The sequence below is a fragment of the Coregonus lavaretus genome (genome assembly GCF_964263955.1).
Source record: "Coregonus lavaretus genome assembly, chromosome: 24".
Classification (NCBI taxonomy): domain Eukaryota; kingdom Metazoa; phylum Chordata; class Actinopteri; order Salmoniformes; family Salmonidae; genus Coregonus; species Coregonus lavaretus.
This window is the reverse complement of record NC_140011.1, coordinates 22,069,087-22,091,761: the sequence shown is the minus strand read 5'-3', so window position 1 is coordinate 22,091,761 and position 22,675 is coordinate 22,069,087. Positions and strand designations below refer to the sequence as shown.

General features: G+C 42.3%; 2 protein-coding genes across 3 annotated transcripts; one reads left to right on the top strand and one right to left on the bottom strand.

Moving 5' to 3' along the window:
* Positions 1–375: 375 nt before the first annotated feature.
* On the bottom strand, positions 376–13,032 carry LOC311100274 (uncharacterized protein). The gene is made up of 4 exons (XM_084141127.1): positions 12,853–13,032; positions 8,975–9,077; positions 8,579–8,746; positions 376–6,915 (listed from the first exon to the last, which is right to left on the bottom strand). Exons 1-4 carry the CDS (start codon positions 12,913–12,915, stop codon positions 6,422–6,424), a joined length of 828 nt encoding a protein of 275 aa, XP_083997253.1. The 5' UTR covers positions 12,916–13,032; the 3' UTR covers positions 376–6,421.
* Positions 13,033–17,067: 4,035 nt separating this feature from the next.
* LOC311099643 (ADP-ribosylation factor-like protein 3) lies at positions 17,068–22,335 on the top strand (the record flags this gene model as incomplete). 2 transcript variants are annotated; one of them, XM_084140361.1, is made up of 6 exons in its annotated part: positions 17,068–17,329; positions 18,502–18,645; positions 19,099–19,215; positions 19,333–19,383; positions 19,497–19,682; positions 21,467–22,335. In XM_084140361.1, the coding sequence occupies 6 exons, from the start codon at positions 17,327–17,329 to the stop codon at positions 21,512–21,514; spliced, it is 549 nt and encodes a 182-aa protein (XP_083996487.1). In that variant the 3' UTR covers positions 21,515–22,335. The 2 variants fall into 2 exon arrangements, with proteins under 2 accessions (XP_083996487.1, XP_083996486.1); XM_084140360.1 differs by lacking the exon at positions 17,068–17,329 and having other exon boundaries at positions 18,484–18,645.
* Between the last annotated feature and the right edge of the window lie 340 nt (positions 22,336–22,675).

The following is a 22,675-nucleotide window of genomic DNA, read 5'->3' as shown; positions in this document are numbered from 1 at the left end:
AGATGTACCGTAGATAAGTGTATTTTCTGGATAGAGTCCCATCATATCTTTGGCCTAGTTTCAACCAAATAGGTGTCTTAAAGTAGGAATGATAGCAGGTACTGTTGTATTACCCTCACTGAAGGTTGTCTAATAATGCTGCAGTGGAAATATTCTACTCAAGTCATGCGATTGTATAGCATGAAACCATACATGGTTAAGTCTGATGCTCCTCATGATTAATATCTCAACTGGTTCAGATATCTGCGCGTGGAACCGCTCACTGTGGAGTACGTTATGCTGTCAGCTAGTCTATCAAACGTTAACACTATAGTTGAATGCTGCGTTGTTTCTCAAGCCTAGTCAGAGCCAAAATGACAGTATAACTTCAAGAGTGCAAATGTTCGTTTTATTATAAAAAAGAAAATGCAAATGACCCGAGAGTACACAGTAGACCCCCCACTAAACTAAAGCATTCAAATGTACAACACATTCCAGTGCTTTCCCCCTATGTTTTTGGCTTGATCTAGGTGATAGCGAAAGGGGTATGCGCTTGTGGTCAACCACTTCCTTTTCAAGCGTGGGTATTTTCATTTTTTTGGCAAAGTCTTTCCACACGAATCAACCACAACATCCGATTGACATTATCAAACTATGGTTGAGGGAGAAATGCAAGAAACATCTGGGTTACAAGTGGGTAACAGAGCATCCTTGATCATTGGATTATGGCGCGAGTACATTGTTGCCTTGGTGATATATAATTCAAGTGCAACCCACCCCTAAGTGAGAGACCATCTAAAGAAAACTTCTGGACTAGCTGAGGTGTCTCCACTCCGCTATCTAGCATTGGGTTTAAATTGGTTTCCATACTTGATACAGATCGCAGTCGCTATCTTCTATATCAAAGGTTGGGGAAATCGAGGAGAAAAGGCAACGATTCACCATTACTATTTAGTCATTGAAAATTCCTCAAAAACTATGACAGACATGTTGCTGTTTACAAAGACACCCAATGCGCCATGACAGCACAACACACAAGGGGTGGACCAGTGGCAAAAGTACCCACAGGGCAAACAGAATAATATTAGTCTGAGGAAAGATTAAATAGCATTAATCGCACAAAAAGCATTCTAAAACACTAATTTAGCTTGCACAACCAAACAGATGTATTTTCTCCCCCATAATAATAATAAGTAACCAGGAGTAATATTCTTAGCAGATTAGAATGAGAGCAGACTGTACTTTTATCCACCATGTCACTAAAGATGAACAGAAACAAAAGTGAAACATGTACTAGAATGGCTTTTCATCTTCACTCCCCACCAAGAGGTAACATGTAGATATACACATTTACTTTTAAAGCATACACACAAAACACATAGTAGCAATAAAAATATTCATTTTGTATATTATTTTGTTTTTTTAAACAAAGACATTACACATACCAACTGAGGTACAGTGTGACGTACTGAGAGTAATATTGCTTGTACTAGCAACCACAGACAGAAGAGAGTTATTGCAGCATACATCAGTGGGTTTATGTTTTTGCATAGCCTAGTCAGGTACAGTACAGTATATTACAGAGGCGTGTGTAGTTGAAATGAAGAGGAACACGTCGGGTGAAAGGAGGAATACAGGTATTCTACAATGACAGGGCTTTGGCCAAGTGAGCAACGTAAATGAAACTTGAGCTGACAACTGATGGCACTGGTGCCAATGGTAGATTTCAGATCAATGTCAAATACTAACTAAGTCGCTTTGGATAAGAGCGTCTGCTAAATGACTAAAATGTAAATGTAAATACAGATGTCCATAAAAAACAGCATGTTTTCTATTCATGACAATAAGACGGTATGCATATGTAAGTGTGAGAGTATAGGGTTGAGTACAGTACTTGTTTGGTACTGGCAAACAAATCTAAAAATTATAACAATTGTGCACTGCCTGCAGTACATGCAGGGGCAAAAACCCTGCCTCAGAAAGACAAACGTCGTTGAGGGTTGCCACGCACTTTCTGTTACCATGTTCGGTATGGTCGGGCCCCCTGGAGGGGGGGGGTGCCTCATGATCCAGAGGGATGCAATGAGCCATGACTAACCCCCCCCGGGGCTAGTTACCTCACCAGGGACCACATACCCAACCTGCCACTGAACCTAGCTTGTGCTCTCTTTGCTGGTATACCTGAGAGGCCATGGGGACTGGGTGGGGGGCTTGAGAGATGGATAAGAGCTTCTGGACATTGAAACCAAAACGGAAAAAGATAAAGCCTATCAATTGAAAATGTACAAGTCGCCTATTATTCACTACAGAAAAGCTATCCAAACATCTACGTTCAGATATCGCCGTGTCTGCAACTGTAGGCAAAGAAGAAAAGTACAGAGCAGATGAATGGATGGATGTTTGTCCATGACTGACTGATAGCCCTTTATCTAGGTAAACATGTGAAAGCCAAAGGAGAGTTTGTTTGGCAATAATCTTGCCCAGTAAGCAGAGTGAGCAACGGGACTGAAAAACTATGAGTCCCATTATCCTCATTTCAAAAACAAGAAACACCTTTTCAATTTCCATTATCTTCATTTGTCTATACTGCATCAAAATGAATGCACTTTAGCCTCTACATTTGTCATTGGGAGATTTTCCTGAACCATTCAAAAAACAAACATATCTCATATGAAATCACAAGAAAACAAAACCAGCATTCCTTTACATTGATTTTTTCAGTTACTAATTCAACACGCTTTCGAATGTCAAACTAATCTCGATCATATCCTTGAACAACAAAAAAACAAAAGAAAAGGAGTAAAAATAAAAAAGATCAACAAGACCACAGATAACAAGGGAACATTTTTATATTTCATATACATTGACAAAATAAATGTTGCCTATTCTACAGGCCAGTTTTCTGCCATGTAGGAGTAATGATCTCTTGTCTTGTGGTTTCACTCTTAAGTTTACTGCAACTCATAACCACATCCTAGAATAACAATTTGAGCTGACCAATACATGTCAGACAGACACTTGACTCAGTTTGTATAAAAGGACTCCTCTGGACTACTAGAAAAAAACAAAAAACATGCTGAAACATTTTTGCTGTCTTCAAAAGCATAAGTCTGAAATATAACCGCCTACTTATCAAATACAGAAGCCTAAAACACATCTAGTCTACCTGTCCCCAACTACAATTGACCACCATAGTAAGGCATTTCCCTATGCCTCAGAAGGATCATTTAAACTGAGTCTGTTCATAGGCCTTCTGCAACTCGACCCTCATGTCATGTCTGTTCCCTAGCAACCTACGAAGGCAGCTTATGGTGTCTTATCAAAAACATGTTATTGTCCTAATGTGAGAATGCGAGCATTACTATGCTCTACGACTTTCAAAACGTTACTTTTACAGTATCAAGGCTTCACACGGTTGAAGACAGACAACTTAGATGTAGGATCTTAAATTTGAGCCAGTTTGCTACAGCAGGAAAATAATCATGCAGTAACAGGAAATGTGAAACTATAATTAATGGAAATGTATATAGGGGTTGATACATTTTTCATAAGGGAAAATCAAGTCTGAAATTTCAAAGTGAAAATTACAAACTGCAGAAGCCTTCTTAAATCTCAAATACATGAGAGGAAAGAAGCCTGCACACTAATCTTGCTAGTATCACTGCTCTTTATTAAGCTTTACGCATCGGCCTAAAGGCCTTCGTCAGAGCTTCTGTGAGTATTTTTAATTTGCACCCTTATGTAGACATTGCTCCACCCACATCCGTTCAATGCATCGAATGGGGTTGGAGTCGAGGGAAAATAAACGTGTTACCAAATATAACAATGTGCAGTTCAATAAAGTGTGTACATAAAACGTATTAAGAAAAAACGTCAGCCTACTCTGACGTTTTTTCTTGCACTGTACCCAATGATTTATGAAAACTTAGTTGATAGGTCGATGTCCTCATTGTGGTTTTACAGACGTGTTTAATACGTTTTATGTACACACTATTAGAATACCTATGAAATGCATAGTTATATTTCCCTCGACTCCAACCCCATTAGATGCGTTGAATGGATGTGGGTGGAGCAATGTCTACATAAGGGTGCAAATAAAAAATACTCACAAAAGCCTTGAGGCCGATGCGTAAAGCTTAATAATGAGCAGTGATACAAGCAAGAGCAGTGTGCGGGCTTCTTCTTTTACCATCCACCTGCAACAAAGGTAGCTCAGATGTGCGAATCTCAAATACACTAAATGTTTTACATTTTCTGAATTGCAGGAAAGTTCTCCTGCAACGGGGTGATCAAATATTTCTTGATTGATAGTCAGAATAAATCTGAGTCCATTTCCTTTTTCATTAGAAGTGAATAATAAACAGTGCATCAGTCCATAACCTAATTGACCAGTATGTGCTGCATGAAAAGAAATCAATACAACTATCATATATCACTGCCATTTAAAACACACGCCCCCCCAAAGCAGCTGGACTTTTGTTGTGCTTCTTCTTCTAGGTGGAACTGCACAGTAAGATCACATGCACTCCACACCCGATTCTACAACTACGCTTCGACACATGCTTAGGCAAGCAACGCACAACACCGAGGAACATGCTGTTTATCAGTGTGCAGCTACGCTAACCCTACACACACAGCAAAGCCATCCCCACAATGGAAAATAACACCATAAATCGCTAGCATTGCTCCTACAGGGTTCACACCACTGCAAGCCAAGGGAGTACGCAACAGCACACTGCAGGCCCGGTGCAGTCATAACAACATGATGAAACTAGATACAGGGAGGCTATACTTAAAACCTTGGTTCACTCCGTCCGAGCCCCACACGACCAGGGGACTCATGTGGTGAAGGTGCGTCACCATCAGGCTCCGGCTGCTTCTGGGTCGAAACAGCAGCCGATTCGTCACTGTCAGCTAGGGGCCAATGGCCTGGGAGTGTTTCCCTATATGAAACAGGCGCTGAAAACACACCGTTACTGACACGACGAATCAGAACATACATCTACATACACACACACACTAATTACTCATGCCCTCTATGCAAGATCCCAGTGCATTGTTTATAAAAGTGGTCTAAAGCCTGGTGAGTTGAGTGCACTACACCAGGGGCCAGGGCACTTTGTGGATACACTAAATAAGACTACACCCCTCCTATACACACACAATACACCCACAGCAGCACCTTGGTAAGCGCTGTGTTGCCATTAATGTGGGTTATAGTGGCCTCAGCCAAAGCTGTTTTTTAGAAAAAAGTAATACAATGACAAGAAAATGATAGAGGAGCAAAGTACTATAGAGCTGAACCTTCAGTATTCCACGTAACATCACCGCCGGTCTGGGACGCACACGGTCGACCCTGCAAGGCTTTTTATAGACACCAAGTTGCAGGCACAGCGATGGGATAATGTCACAGCTTAGTCTTCAGTTCACTTGGCCACAGTCAGGCCAGATAGCACGCACATCAAAAAATATGTTCCAGTCCATTCAATACATTTCAGTCTGGCCAAGTGTTGACCGGAGTACTGGTGGAGTCATGAGGGATGGGAAGCGGGGGCTTTAGGGGGAGGAGTCTGGTGTTATTGGGACACAGTCCAGAGAGGGAGAGCCTATAAGAGACAGGCACATCTTCACTTCCCCTTCCAAGCCTCTTCTCTGGATGCAAATAGCCCTGCTGTCACTCCGCGAGGAAACCAGACGCAGGCTAAAATGACTCCGGGGTGACATCACTTTGCAGCTGTGCCCTAGATTACACAATACACACACCCTTACAAAAACAGTTCAATTTCTCAGTTCGTACCCCTTGTTCAGTCCCTTCAGGTCAGTTCTGTCTTGTAGCATTATCTTCTGTTTTGGCTCTTATGTGCTGGGGCCTAGAGGCCTGTGGGTTGGTGACCGTTGTGGTATGCTGTCCTGTCCGCACGTAGGTGAAATGTTAGAAGGACCAGAAGAAAATGTCCAGGCCAGACAGTGGGGTGGGAAAATGAGGGACATAGGTGGGGGTGGGTGGGTAGATGTAGTCAATTCTGTGCCAGCGTCAACACCTCTTCTTACCACTTGGTGGTCTCTCTAGAAGTGTTAGCCCCTCCCCATCCATGAATACTTGGCATTTTCCTCATCCCCATGTTAAGAATTAAACAAAGCAGAGGGACCTTCCATGGGTATTAAAGAATGAAACCATTAGCCACACGAAAAATCTTCTCTCTCAAATAAGAGCTTTTCTTTGTCATCATCATCATCATCATCATCATCATTTTATGGATCATAACTGAGAAGCATGTCAAACAGGACAACCTGGTTCATTTGGTGAGTTGTGGGGCATTTCATTTGCTGGTGGTATCTGGGTTATTGTTATGATGACAATGACAAGAGCTCTCTTGGGTCTCCCTCTTTAAAGCGCAGATCCAGCAGCAACAGCAGCCTCTGGGATGGTAGGTGGTGGAGCTCAGACCAGGCGATCTCCGGTGCTGGTCTGGGGCTGAGGTTGGGGCTCAGGGGTTCTCTCTTTGTGTCTGAGGGTGTGATCAGAGGCAGAGCAGCAGTCCCCCGTAGCCCCCAGACACACCTGCTCCTCGTCCTCCTCCGGCCCAGAGCCCTCATCTAGTTGGCACACACACACCTCAATCCCTGAGTCGCCCGTCACGTGCCTGCGCCGGGTCAGCAGCTCCTCCAATGGGCCTTCACGGTCCACCTCCACCGGTCTCTCTGATTGGCTGGGCACAGACGCGGCTTCCTGGTCTGCTGACGAATTGGCGGCCTGCTCCTCTCTTGGCGCGTCCTCTGTTGGGGGCTCCAGCACCACGACCGCTTCTGATTGGATGGGGGGCAGCAGGGTGGCAGGGGTGGTCTCTGGGGGGATCTCGGAGTAAGGCGGAGGGGGAGTCGGGGGATGACCCACCACCTCTTCATAGTCAGGAAGCTTGCAGTCTGTCCAGAACCCTGGGCGTAAATAAACAAACACACAGGAGTCAACCATCTTAACCCTTTACACTCGTACCTGTATACGGTTTGAAAATAGCAGATTTGGGCACCGATAGCGCCTGAATTGGAATGCAGTGTCTGTACAGTAACATGCTATAATGACGTCAGAGCTCAGGCTCTGCGCTTCACTGCCCTGTATGGGTTTTGACTGACAGCCATCCTGAAACTTGAGCACAGCACACAAGTTGCCGCCCCCATCCCTCCCGCAAATTGGGCAACTTTTGCTAAATGTATTGTCCGAGGGAAAAGCTGTAAATTAAGAGGACTATGTATTTTTAAAGATGAGACGTTGATGATTATAATAAATACTGTTGATGTCATACAAGCAAGCCAAACAGCCGTGAGTCCAAATGTGCACTTCACATTTCCATATCATAAAACTCATCTCATATACCGTGTCAACGTTTCTGATCACTATGTTTGATGTACAGTTACAAGATGACATGGCGTCATACCCTGGGTTGTTCTGAACAGAATGAGCCTGTTTGTCTATTGTGAAGAAAATTTGAAGCGGAACACGCACCTGAATGCACATGACTCCTTTCTATGCGTATCAAAATTACGATCCGTTTCTCTGAATTGCCCAGTCAAAGCCTGACACTAAGATCGTATTTTATAACTTAGCTTGTAGTGTTGCACGGTATACCAAAACTTCTGTACTTTTTCGATACTGGAACGTGAAAAACGTTTCGGTACTAGAATTTGTTTTATTTTCGGTACTTCTGTCAAATGTGTCTCCTGGATCAAGCCTGTCTATCAGCCAACCCCTTATTATAGTGCGCATCCTGCCTGCTCCACTTCACTGCTAGCCTGCACTGGGAGTACGTGCTGCATCATGTTAGCTCCCCACTCATGCTGCACAGAAGTTAACACACTTGAATAATGTAGAAACTGTTAATTACTGTTCGCAAAACAATGTCCATACAGGCTACAACCCTTTACAAATGGAAGAAGATAACGGTAGCTTCCAGCTTTGTAGGCTAACTTTCCTTGCTAGCTGACAGCCAAAATAAATTCACTACCCTAGTACTTTGTTTGGTCATAATATGCAAATCATAACCCTAAATATGCTGATTTCAAAGCCGATTACCACCAAAAACTTTATTCATTCATTTATTTCAATTGCTACCATGCATATGCTGTTCATATTTCTTCTGTAAGAAACATTAAAATTTAGCCCCAACCATTTAGGCCAATTCCCACTATTAATTAATTAATTATTAATTAATAATTAATAATAATATTAATTAATATGCCATTTAGCAGACGCTTTTATCCAAAGCGACTTACAGTCATGCGTGCATACATTTTTTTTTGTGTATGGGTGGTCCCGGGGATCGAACCCACTACCTTGGCGTTACAAGCGCCGTGCTCTACCAGCTGAGCCAAGGTAAAGCCAAGGTAAAGGGTTAACAGTCTAGATAGGGTTAGCTCGTGTTGAACTAAATAACTCATGGTCAGGTGTGGTTCTGAATCTGCAAAGAACCATCTCCAAGCCACCAGGCCTAATTACTCTAAACAGTTAACTCAGAGGGACAAGTGGTGAAGTCATTTCAGGGATGTAGCGAGTGCAGATGTAAGAGTTGTGCAATAAGTGTCCAGTGGGGGCTGAGAGACTCACTCAGGTTGAGGGGTGGAGGGGAGATGAAGGAGCTAGAAGCTCCCTGGTAGGCCATAAGGCTGATTTCACGCTGGCGCTGCTCCTGCTGCAGCCGCATCTTGACCCGACGGTGTCGGTAGGCACAGCAGCAACTCAGCATTATAATGAGGGTCCACACCAGCCAGAACCCTGCACAAAATCACAGTTACATTCTCAGTCAACTCATTTTGGCCAATGCTAATTTGTTTCATCGCTATTTGTTTCAACGTGATTAACTGTCAAATTGGAGTGACTCAATGAAAGTGACAAATTCTGAGATTCCCATAATGAAGAATAAGTCATGTAAATAGATGTTGGGAAGAAGGACAGAGTGGTGTCAGAAAGGCAAGGAGAGAATAGAGGACACTCAGAACATACACCACAGCTCGTAGTAGTAGGTGCAGCACTCTGTCTCCCCGCAGCAGTACCCCATCTCACACCGGTATTGCTCATTGTTCACTCCAAAACAGAACTCCTTACCCTAAACACAAACAGGCATGCTATTCAGTGACATCACACACACAACTGGGATAAAATCTCTGGATTATGCATACATGCACAGCTGTTTGACAAAGTTACATTGGCATTTACTGCACAAAACACTAACACAAGCAAGCCTGCAAAGGCACAGACCCACTTTCATTGTGGATGAACATTCAAATAGCATTCAATACTTTGAAAATCAAATTACAAAATACAGTGCATTCAGAAAGTACACAGACCCATTCCCTTTTTCCGCATTTTGTTACATTACAGCCTTATTCTAAAATGGATTAAATAAATAAAAATCCTCATCAATCTACACTCAATACCCCATAATGACAAAGTGAAAACAGGTTTAGAACTGTTTGTAAATTTATAAAAAATAAAACACAGAAATACCTTATTTACTTAAGTATTCAGACCCTTTGCTATGAGACTCAAAATTGAGCTCAGGTGCATCCTGTTTCCATTGATCATCCTTGAGATGTTTCTACAACTTCATTGGAGTCCACCTGTGGTAAATTCAATTGATTGAACATGATTTGGAAAGGCACACACGTCTATACAAGGTCCCACAGTTGACAGTGCATGTCAGAGCAAAAACCAAGCCATGAGGTTGAAGGAATTGTCCACAGCGCGCCGAGACAGGATTGTGTCGAGGCACAGATCTGGGGAAGGGTACCAAAAAAATGTCTGCAGCATTGAAGGTCCCCAAGAACACAGTGGCCTCCATCATTCTTAAATGGAAGAAGTATGGAACCACTAAGACTCTTCCTAGAGCTGGCCGCCTGGCCAAACTGAGCAATCGGGGGAGAAGGGCCTTGGTCAGGGAGGTGACCAAGAACCCGATGATCACTCTGACAGAGCTCATCTGTGGAGATGGGAGAACCTTCCACAAGAACAATCTCTGCAGCACTCCACCAATCAGGCCTTTATGGTAGAGTGGCCAGACGGAAGCCACTCCTCAGTAAAAGGCACATGACAGCCCGCTTGGAGTTTGCCAAAAGGCACCTAAAGACTCTCAGACCATGTGAAACAAAATATTCTCTGGTCTGATGAAACCAAGATTGAACTATTTGGCCTGAATGCCAAGCGTCACATCCGGAGGAAACCTGGCACCATCCCTACGGTGAGACATGGTGGTGGCAGCGTCATGCTGTGGGGATGTTTTTCAGCGGCAGGGACTGGGAGACTAGTCAGGATTGAGGGAAAGATGAACGGAGCAAAGTACTGAGAGATCCTTGATGAAAACCTGCTCCAGAGCGCTCAGGACCTCAGACTGGGACGAAGGTTCACCTTCCAACAGGACAACGATCCTAAGCACACAGCCAAGACAACGCAGGAGTGGTTTCGGGACAAGTCTCTGAATGTCCTTGAGTGGCCCAGCCAGAGCCCGGACTTGAACCCGATCTAACATTTCTGGAGAGAGCTGAAGATAGCTCGGCCAAGAAGACTCGAGGCTGTAATCGCTGCCAAATGTGCTTCAACAAAGTACTGAGTAAAGGTTCTGAATACTTATGTAAATGTGATATTTCGATAAATTAGCAAACATTTCTAAACCTGTTTTTGCTTTGTCATTATGGGGTATTGTGTGTAGATTGAGGGGGGAAAAACAATTTTATCAATTTCAGAATAAGGCTGTAACGTAAGAAAATGTGGAAAAAGTGAAGGGGTCTGAATACTTTACGAATGCACTGTAGGTGTTGCATTGACAGGTAAGTGACATCTCCCGATTATACAAACATGTCATAGAAGCTGCCAAATGCAGTTTTAAATAAGTTTAGCAGAGTAGGATTTTAACCAGGTACTGTGGTAGGCTAAAACAACAGGTTTGTGGCCAGTAGCTAGCTAACAATTACAGCAAGCTATATGCATCACTACCAACAAATACATAACAGGAAAAACGCAGTTACTTAGCTAGAACACTAACTAGCCTGCCAGCTAACCGGTAATTTAGCATGCTATGTTTACTGGTGGTAACTAACAGCCAGCTATCGAAGTGACTTGTTGTATACTTCAAAATAGTAATTGGCCATTAGCTGCAGACAACAGATAAAATAGATCGGTGTATGTCTACAAAATATATTATGCTTGCAAACATTAGCTAGCTTAGCGGACCACCGCAGTAAATTTGTTTTCAGTTTGGATATTCGAAGTGTGCTCGTCAATACCTCGCCCACTGAAGGTCCTAGGAAGATGAGTGATATAAGTAGATTCAGATGACGGTCAAGAGCAAGGGTAAAACCTTTTTTCAAATCTGTCCCGTTTTCAAAAAGTGACTTTATGTTGATTTAAATGGGGGATTGTGAATTCACGGCTAAGGGACTGTCTTAGTGTTTACAGGATTTAATCAATTAAAGCTGCAATATGTAACTTTTTGGACAACTGAAAAATCTAATAGAAATGTGAGTTATAGATCTGTCACTCATTGAAACAAGTCTAAGAAGCAGTATATCTGTTCTATGTGTGCTATTTCTATGCTTCCCATTTTGTTTCGTTTGAGTCTTTCACTTTTGTACACCAACTTCAAACCGCTGTAAATACAATATTTTTGGTTATGGAAAATATATTTCACAGCGGATTAGATGGTACAATTATTTTTTACATTTACATTTTTACATTAGTCATTTAGCAGACACTCTTATCCAGAGCGACTTACAGTTAGTGAGTGCATACATTATTTTTTTATTTTTCATACTGGCCCCCCGTGGGAATCGAACCCACAACCCTGGCGTTGCAAAATGTTCTACACTATACTTGCTTGTTTTGTTAAACTGAAATTTGGCAAACTATTAGATTTCTGCATAGTGCATCCTAGATGATCTAGAGATCTTAAACCAACTTTTCCCCCACAATTACATTTTGAAATTTGACAGTACTTTGTGTGTTTTATCTAAAAATGACAAGGTCATAAAGCATGAATAGGCCTATGAACTTCATTGATTCCCTTAGGATTTTTTTCAGCAGTGGTGGGTTTTTATAGAACAACTGTGACAAGGTCACTTCTGGTGACTTTAAAAAAAATACATTACTCTAAAAATGTCATTATGGATGAGGGGGGGGGTTAGTGACTTCACATTGTGGTTTTACGTCTCAATTTTACCTGGATAGAAAGCTTCTTTGTAAATGGGTTAAATACAACACTCGTAGTAACTAGAGGTAACCCCCCCCCCCCCAAAAAATATGTGGGCCTCTATGCAGTGTGTGTAATCTTTATATTGGTCTAACTCTCCTGAATGGGAATGCAACAATGTATTTATTTTTTACTTTCATGCAATCACCGGTATTGCACTTTTACGACGGTCCCCTACACCACCAGAGCGCAAGAAAACAGCATATGGTCTCCTTTTTGCCTCTGTTAAGGGAAAACTCCGACTCTCAGTAAAAACAAAGTGTGTACCTTCCTCTTTACCATCATCTGATTCTAGCTCTATGATCATCCTAGGAACTTCCTTCCGAGAGCTATTGAAGACAAAGTAACTAAACGTTAGGTAGCTAGCGGCTGGTTTATCAACTCAGTCTTGGAAGTCTTGGTAAGATTTCGGATAATAGCGTATAAGTATTTCAAGCTATAAACATTGTAGCTATAAATATATCAACAAACACACGATTTGCCAAAACTGACGTCACTCAAAATTGGAGTTGCTGGCGAGCCATTCCCAAGTTCCATTGTGGTGAAACAAAGACGCACAATAGAAGGCCTAGGATCCAGCTGCGATCCACGGGCTTGGTTAAAAGCGCCTACCGCGCTATGAACGCAAACTGCAGCTTACCTGTACCAAACAGGTCCCGGTGCAAAGCAGACCTACAATGGATCCCAGTGTTCTCTGTGGCATCTTTCTGGGTTGTTGGCCGAGAACACGACGAGAATCATATAGCAGTTGATCCAGAACTTGTGAAATGAACAGCTAATTCAAACCATTACGTACGTGACATGTTTAGTCCCTGTCGGAAAGCGTTCAGTGATTCTCAAATCTCAACCAGAAAGAGATTTTGCACCAGCCACTGGAGGGCGGTGTTGTCATACTATAACTGGATAAGTATTTTTATGCAACTGATAAAGAGGCACTCCAGTCGCCTTTTCACCCGATTTACTTAACAAAAGGAACATTTCAATAGATGGTCCAGGTAAGTCATGACATGGGATGGGGGGGGGGGGCTGGCTTTCCTATTGTTCTCCTCTATTGTGCCTCAAGCAAGGGGGGAGGCCGATGACATCACGACTGCCCATCAAACCAACTCCTTGAATGCCCTACTCCATGTGTCCAACTCATTCCATGGCGGGCCAAGTGTGCAGTTTCTTTCTCCCCCCCTTGTACTTGATTGATGAATTAAGGTCACTAATTAGTAAGGAACTCCCCTCACCTGGTTTTCTAGGCCTTCATTGAAAGGAAAAACCAAAAACCTGCAGACACTCTGCCCTCGTAAAATGAGTTCGACACCCCTGCCCAACTCCTTGAAGTTTGCAATTGTAAAAAAAAATAAAAAAAACTATTTTGCTCAAAACATATTTGTTTACCCTTTAGTGTGTGTACTTTACTGGAATATCAGTTTTCAACGTGAAAAGTAAAATAAATACAAATCTTATGAACTGGTAGTAAAGTTCATGATTTTCAGACAAGCAAAATAATAGCAAATCCTATGGAAGAAAAAAAAATTCCCACAATTATAGTTACCTGTAAGCAACCCTGGTCCTGGAGTGCCGCAGGGACTTCATATTTTTGATTTAGCCAACTTGGAAGACCAGGTGTGTTGAATTTAGTCAATCACTGAACGGATCAATTAACTCAGTTTATCAGGTGTGGTGCCTAGTTGGAACAAATCCGAGAAGGGGGTAGCAGCCACTCAATATGGCGACTGGAGTATGGGCAAGTGGGTGTGTCGAAAGGATTAGTAGTGGGCATGTGGAAAGGAGTTGTTTAGCAACAAAACCGACGCGTGTGCAACTATGGGGCAAAACAAACGGGGTTGGCTTAGATTGTTGTCAACATGTGAACTATATTTTGTATCCAATGTTTATTGAAAACATATACATTTGCACAATGAGCATTTGTAGTCTCTGGGAAATCTCAGACTTCCAACTTTAGTGCGTTCAAAACAACTGGGAACTCGTAAAACAACGAGCTCCGACTGGGAAAATTTGATTAAACTCAACTCCACAATACGATGGAGTTGCGCGGCAACTAGTATGGGCTGACTGAAGCTCCGACGTCACATCAAATTACGTATCGTCAGCACCCAAAAGAATAGCCAGCAATTACACAGGACGTTGTTCTGTGTAATGCCGCGTTCAAAACAACTGGGAACTGGGAAATCAAATCCAATTTTATTGGTCACATACACATATTTAGCAGATGTTATTGCGGGTGTAACGAAATGCTTGTGTTCCTAGCTCCAACAGTGCAGTAGTATCTAACAATTCACAACAATACACATAAATCTAAAAGTAAAATAATGGAATTAAGAAATATATCAATATTAGGACGAGCAATGTCGGAGTGGCATTGACTAAAATACAGTAGAATACAGTATATACATATGAAATGAGTAAAGCGGTATGTAAACATTATTAAAGTGACCAGTGATTCCATGTCTATGTACATAGGACAGCAGCCTCTAAGGTGCAGGGTTGAGTAACCGGGTGGAAGCCGGCTAGTGATGGCTATTTAACGGTCTGATGGCCTTGTGATAGAAGCTGTTTTTCAGTCTCTCAGTCCCAGCTTTGATGCACCTGTACTGACCTCGCCTTCTGGATGATAGCGTGTTGAACAGGCTGTGGCTCGGGTGGTTGATGTCCTTGATTATCTTTTTGGCCTTCCTGTGACATTGGGTGCTGTAGGTGTCCTGGAGGGCAGGCAGTGTGCCCCCGGTGATGCGTTGGGCAGACCGCACCACCCTCTGGAGAGCCCTGTGATTGCGGGCGGTGCAGTTGCCGTACCAGGCGGTGATACAGCCCGACAGGATGCTCTCAATTGTGTATCTGTAAAGGTTTGTGAGGGTCTTAGGGGCCAAGCCGAATTTCTTCAGCCTCCTGAGGTTGAAGAGGCACTGTTGCGCCTTCTTCACCACACTGTTTGGTGGACCATTTCAGATTGTAAGAAGATTTTCACCTTTTCCACTGCAGTCCCGTCGATGTGGATAGGGGCGTGCTCCCTCTGCTGTTTCCTGAAGTCCACAATCAGCTCCTTTGTTTTGTTGATGTTGAGGGAGAGGTTAATCTCCAACTTCTGAGCTTTCAAAACAACTGGGAACTGAAAACAAAAGCTCAGACTGGGAAAAATCGTTTTGAACGGTCTTCCAACTCGGAATTCCAACTCAGGAGCTCTGGCCTCTTTCTAGAGCTCCGACTTTCCGACCTGAAGATCACTGACGTCATGATTTGACCTCGTATTTTTCAAAGTTCCCAGTTGTTTTGAATGCACTAAAGTCGGAAGTTAGAGATATGCGAGTTCCAAGTTCCGAGCTCCCAGTTGTTTTGAATGTGGCAATAATATCCATAAAACCTAGCGGTTAGACGGTTTTGATTGAGCAGGGTTTTTTTCTTTTCCGTTTCTTACCACGCAACTTCTGTACATTGAGCTACCATACCGCGAGAGTTAGGACTTCTGTTTTGAAGCAAGAGTATGAGTCTGAGTCATATTTCACTGTTAGTTTTAATTGTACATTTTCAGTTATAAAACTGACGATTGTTAATTTTTTCTTAAAAGTACTGTTGGGTGAGACTGTTGCTTCATGCGGCGTTGTATGCGTGTGCTTACTGTGACTGTCAATCTGATACTAGGTAGCTACTTCCCATGCCATTGCCAGACAATAGTGCTTGTCAAGCGGGAGCGAAGGGCACTGTGTCCCGGTGTTGTTGCTGTTCATACCCTCCTCATTGAGTAGACGATGTGCATGTATCAAGGTGATATCTGTAATATTCATATGTGTCAGCATACTGAATTGTAATTGGATACATTCTACTGTCATATCATACTGTGCTATGATTGGCTTAGACCACCCAGGTGGTAAGGGCATTCTAAAGATGATCATGGCCAGAGACACATGAACGTGCCAGTTATAGCTAGTTAATAAAGAGCTACCGTTAGCGTTATCCACCCAGCCACCTAGCTAGTGTTAGCCACAAGAAATTGGAATTTCGTAACATATCACACATTTAGTAAATATGAAACAGATACCACATTTTGCAAATTCATAACATATTGTACGTTTTGCTAATTCGGAACATTTACTAATTGTAATTTGAACTCTGTGAGTAAGACTCCTAAATTGATAGTGCAGTTTGTGCTGATACTGAGTTTGGTATTATTAGTAGCTATGTTTTCTAACTAGCTAGCTAGCCAGCCAGCCCAGAAAGAGAGAGCATTGCATTTGTTGTAGACTTGAGCTGCAACAGATTTCCAAAAACGATTTTCACATGTTTCTACCAACCTTGTTATAACGACTAAATGAAAAATTATTATTTAACACAATTGAACACTGTTAATGATAGGAATTAGTGGTGTGGGGTGGATTATCCCTTTAAGTAACCTTCTGTCTTATGTAACCATACCAAGGGTAAGATATCATACAAATTGACTTCCCCGGATTTACATTGACTATGTTACGTCTAGTGTGTGAGACCAGGCTGCTCAGATGGTCTCAGAGCATTTCATATTATTATTTACATAAATTAGAGACAATCCATTTAGTATGATATGTTACGTTTCATATGGTATGTATTAATTTGTGGATGTCCATCATCCATTTCGTATGATATGTTAGAAATTACAATTGGTATGATATGGTACGTATTAGAAAAACGTACAATATGTTACGAATTTCTAAATGTATAATATGTTACGCTTTCCAATGTCTTGTGGCTATCCTTAGCTAGGTGGATAGCGCTAACGTTAGCTAGCTGGCTGGCTAAAGTTAGCCAGGCTAGGGGTTAAGGTTAGGTGTTAGGTTAAACGGTAAGGGTTAGGGGAAGGGTTAGGGGAAGGGTTAGCTAAAAGGGGGAGGGTTAGATAACATGCTAAGTAGTTGCAAAGCAGCTAAAAAGTAGTAAGTAGTTGAAAAGTTACAAATTAGGGGTCTCGTGCAGGGACAAAGAATGGCCGATGTCGTTGTTTATGTTGACGTCACGGCTACCATAGCTACGGAGAGCTTTAACGGCTGTTCGAATGATGAATACACTCAAATGCTACTAGCTAGCTAGCTAATCCACTCACTCAGCCTGAACAGGAGCCACTAGCTGAGCAAACCATGGTAAGTACCCTGCAATATTATAAACATAGAGTTGTAATTGAGCTGTATGGCTAAATGCAATATCGTATGGGTGAGAGAATAGCGTTAGTCAGTTATCCATAAGTGTGACGCAACTAACTTTAACGTAGCTTTCTAACAGTTAGCTAGCTAGGGTTGGTAACGTTAGCTACAGTACAGCCTGTACGTGCCAATTAGGTCTGTACCTGGCAGGGCATGCTTATTGTCATTCATGCAAATCATTAATAACTGTGTTGTTACTGTCAGAACAGAACATCATAACAAATAATACCATGTCATATCTGTCAAGTAAGGTTAAGCATAGGCAAGCTATAGCTAGCTAACAACAGTGACAATGTTTCAAATGTTATGGACACATTTTTATCTTGTGATTGGCAATCAGCTATCTAAACTAACAAGTATGGCTTGATACCTTATTACTGATTCCTGCAGTAATAAGGTACCCCAAACCTTTGAAAAGACATTCACCCTCCAAGCTGACTACAGAGTCACCCGTGACACGTGTAGTCTCAATTTACTTAGCTAATCCTAATTATTGTTGCCTACTCAGCTGGCATGTAATCTACAGTGATTGTGACATTAACTATATCACAAGGATGTGGCTAGAGAATCTGTTGTCTATTTAGTTGGCTGGCTCAAAAATTACAGTGACAGCAGTGAATAAGAAGACCTCATAAGCCTCCCTCAACACTGGAAGAGTCTTCTTCTTGCTGTGCACATGTCTCACCCTACCTGTCCAATCAAAGGTGCTGTGAATGTAGGCCATGGCAAGAGGCTAACAGTTAAATCTGTGCTCTTAGAGCTTCTTGTCTCCTGCACGCGGAGCTCGGGCTCTTCTGGATTAATCTGTGCCTTGCCAATCCCAATCCCAATCACACCAGGGTGTTTCGTGATTGGCCGAGGTTGCCCGTGGCCCCTGGCCTCGCATTATTTCTGCACTGGTGTGTTGGCTCTGTTATGCAATAATGTGCTTTCAGGTAACCCTGTTAACAGAACAGAAGTTGTTTGGAGCTGGACCACCTGCTGTTAATTATGTTTGAACATAATGCCTTGTTGCCTAGGTTCTTATTATCTCATTACATAACTATAACCTAAGTACCAACTTGTGTTGTTTGTCATGATGTCACCTGATCTGGATGTGTGATGCACTGCAGGGCTTGCTGTCGATTCTGCGAAGACTGAAGCACTCTCCAGACCAGGAGGTGCGGTTACTGTTGCTAGGCCTGGACAATGCTGGCAAGACCACCCTGCTTAAACAGCTGGCCTCAGAGGATGTCAGCCACATCACCCCTACACAGGTAAATGAACTGATATACACAGGATTGGGGAGTAACATTACATGTTATCGGATTACAAAAAACTGTAATACTTTTAAATTCAGAAAGGATGTGTCCAATATATATTTTTTTAAAAGGCAGAGACCAATATGATGACGCACCAAATGCATTTGTGGATCCTTTTTGTGATCTTCTAATGCCTCTTAAGGGGAAAGTAATCCAAAAGTAACAGAAAGTAAACAGATTACGTTACTGAGTTTGGGTAATCCAACATTTATATTACTGAATATAAATTTTGGACAGGTAACTAGTAACGGTAATGGATTACATTTAGAAAGTAACCTACCCAACCCTGGATATAGACAATAGCATGTACACAGCTCAGACACTCATGACAGCATAGTTACGCATGCTCACAGTGATCAAACTGTCCAAAGCATTACATCAATTGGTACTGGCCTCCTCCGTCCACAGGGATTCAACATAAAGAGCATGCAGTCCCAGGGATTTAAGCTAAACGTTTGGGACATTGGAGGCCAGCGCAAGATCCGCCCATACTGGAGGAACTACTTTGAGAACACTGACGTACTGGTAGGTCCTATTGGCAACTCCAAAAAGTATTCTGACCACAAATAAATGGAGACAGAATGCTTGAGACAGTTGAACCTATCTGTCACTAATACTCTCCTCTGTCCATCTTCGTCACAGATCTATGTGATTGACAGTTCAGACAGGAAACGATTTGAAGAAACGGGTCAGGTAACAAAACACCAGTCTGTAAAAATGCACAATATTCTATTCAGCTGTCTTCTGATATCCCTATTTTGATGCAGTTATTGAACCCCCCCCCTCACCCACACACACACAAGCAGGAGCTAGCTGAGTTGATGGAAGAAGAGAAGTTGAGCATGGTGCCACTGTTGATATTTGCCAACAAGCAGGACCTGATGACTGCAGCTCCTGCATCAGAGCTAGCTGAGGGCCTCAACCTGCACACCATCAGAGACCGGGTATGGCAGATCCAGGCCTGCTCTGCAATCACCGCAGAGGGAGTACAGGTATAAAACACATCTACAGTGCATTCGGAAAATATTCAGACCCCTTGACTTTTTCCACATTTTATTACGTTACAGCCTTATTCTAAAATTGATTAAATTGTTCCCCCCCCCATCAATCTACACACAATACCCCATAATGACAAAGCAAAAACAGTTTTTTAGACATTTCTGCAAAAAAAAAAAAAAAAGCAAATATCACATTTACATATGTATTCAGACCCTTTACTCAGTACTTTGTTGAAGCACCTTTGGCAGCGATTACAGCCTCAAGTCTTCTTGGGTATGACGCTACAAGCTTGGCACACCTGTATTTGAAAGTATGAAAAAATATAAATAAATGTATGCACTCACTAACTGTAAGTCGCTCTGGATAAGAGCGTCTGCTAAATGACTAAAATGTAAAATATAAATGTATTTGGGGAGTTTCTCCCATTCTCTGCAGATCCTCTCAAGCTCTGTCAGGTTGGATGGGGAGCGTCGCTGCACAGCTATTTTCAGGTCTCTCCAGAGATGTTAGATCGGGTTCAAGTCCGGGCTCTGGCTGGGCCACTCAAGGACATTCAGAGACTTGTCCCGAAGCCACTCCTGCGTTGTCTTGGCTGTGTGCTTAGTGTTGTTGTCCTGTTGGAAGGTGAACCTTCGCCCCAGTCTGAGGTCCTGAGCGCTCTGGAGGAGGTTTTCATGAAGGATCGCTCTGTACTTTTCTCCGTTCATCTTTCCCTCGATCCTGACTAGTCTCCCAGTCCCTGCCGCTGAAAAACATCCCCACAGCATGATGCTGCCATCACCATGCTTCACCGTAGGGATGGTGCCAGGTTTCCTCCAGACCTGATGCTTGGCATTCAGGCCAAAGAGTTCAATCTTGGTTTCATCAGACCAGAGAATCTTGTTTCTCATGGTCTGAGAGTCCTTTAGGTGCCTTTTGACAAACTCCAAGCGGGCTGTCATGTGCCTTTTACTGAGGAGTGGCTTCTGTCTGGCCACTCTACTATACATGCCTGATTGGTGGAGTGCTGCAGAGATGGTTGTCCTTCTGGAAGGTTCTCCCATCTCCACAGAGGAACTCTGCAGCTCTATCAGAGTGACCATCGAGTTCTTGGTCACCTCCCTGACCAAGGCCCTTCTCTCCCGATTGCTCAGTTTGGCCAGGCGGCCAGCTCTAGGAAGAGTCTTTGTGGTTCCAAACTTTTTCCATTTAAGAATGATGAGGCGACTGTGTTCTTGGGGACCTTCAATGCTGCAGACATGTTTTGGTACCCTTCCCTAGATCTGTGCCTCGAAAACAATCCTGTCTCAGAGCTCTACGGACAATTCCTTCGCCCTTGTGGCTTGGTTTTTGCTCTGACATGCACTGTGTCAACTGTGGGACCTTATATAGACAGGTTGTAGAAACAGCTCAAGGATGATCAATGGAAACAGGATGCACCTGAGCTCAATTTCGAGTCTCATAGCAAAGGATCTGAATACTTATGTAAATACGTTTTTTTTCTGTTTTACATGTAAAAAATAAATTTTCGCTTTGTCATAATGGGGTATTGTGTGTAGATTGGTGAGGAAAAATATTAATTTAATCCATTTTAGAATGAGGCTGTAACAAAATGTGGAAAAAGTAAAGGGGTCTGAATACTTTCCGAATGCACTGTACACACAAACTGCCCATACACTACATTTGCACACAACGCACACGTACTGTACGTACATTTAGAGAGCCTCATAGACACTGATTGCACACTAATGTTTAATACTGTACCGCTATAATATGAGTCTGTTTACTTACTTTATAGGATGGCATGACATGGGTGTGCAAGAACATAGCAGTTCCTAAGAAGTGACGCCAGGGGCATACTTATTCCCAAAGACTCAAACGAAGGGTAGGAGGTGAAAGGTGGAGTGGTGTTCATTATCAAAGCTTTTGATTTGCTGTCATAATATGTTTTAACAGTATTGTGATATATATTTTTATAGATCATGAGCCAGTTGCAATAGAGTAAATACTTTAAAGAGAAACATTCTATAATGTTGACATCACCAGCATTGTATTAATGCTTCTCGAGTTGTATATACTGTATATATGTTATTATTTAAAAATGGGAATTATTCAGATATTACTCAACTGTCATTTCTGTGTGCTGACTTTTGCCACCTTTTTGTAATAGTCAGGAGGCTTATTATGAAGATGTCGACGTTCTGAATTGTGTTTTTTTTTAAGAATAAACAGCTGAATAGACACTACCCACTTGGCACAGAGGTCAGTTCCAACATCTAGTTTTGATTTAAATTTGTTGAGTTGTCAACTAACATGAATTCAACGTGATATCAACAACAAAAAATTCACCATGTCATTGGATTTAGGTTAAAAGTTGGGTGAAAAAAACACAAAATGCCCTTACATTGATGACAATTCGTTTTCCACGTTGATTTAACTCATCACATAGATTTTTGGGGGTTGAAATGACGTGGAAACAACGTTGATTCAACCAGTTTTTGCCCAGTGGGTACTTTGTTGCGTGTATGTGATTGAAACTCTGTCCATAGTACCAGTGGGGCAGGGAAATAGGGAAATATCCTGCTGTGAATCAGTAACCAGGTTTCCATCCAACCATTTCATGCCGATTAATTACCTGAAGCATGAAAAAATAAAATGTGTTTGTTCAAAATGGTCGGATCTTTTTGTGTCAGTAAAATTAATTATGCGAGAAATGGCGGTTGAAACGCCTTTATGCGCAAATATTGATATAATAACCATCATATCGAAGTAAACTTGGAGTCACGCAATGATGTTGTGTGGTCCTCCCACTACGACTCGGGAAAGCATGCCGTTTATTAGACTACAGATTAAATCAATTACGATGAATTTTAAAGGGGGGTGAAAGTGCACGGTGATGAGCTTGATGCACCTTTCCAATAAATATCGAGTGTCTTATTCTGGTGACATGATGATCGATGCTTGGCTGCCATTGACAAACACATTTTATCGCTCTTATCCATAATAA

Excerpts from the sequence above, each read along its gene's own strand:
- LOC311100274 (XM_084141127.1), bottom strand. The coding sequence starts at position 12,915 with ATGCCACAGAGAACACTGGGATCCATTGTAGGTCTGCTTTGCACCGGG. Across the intron at positions 9,078-12,852 it reads CCGGGACCTGTTTGGTACAG|GGTAAGGAGTTCTGTTTTGG; the intron begins GTAAGCTGCAGT and ends GTTTGTGTTTAG. Across the intron at positions 8,747-8,974 it reads CTACTACTACGAGCTGTGGT|GGTTCTGGCTGGTGTGGACC; the intron begins GTATGTTCTGAG and ends GATTTTGTGCAG.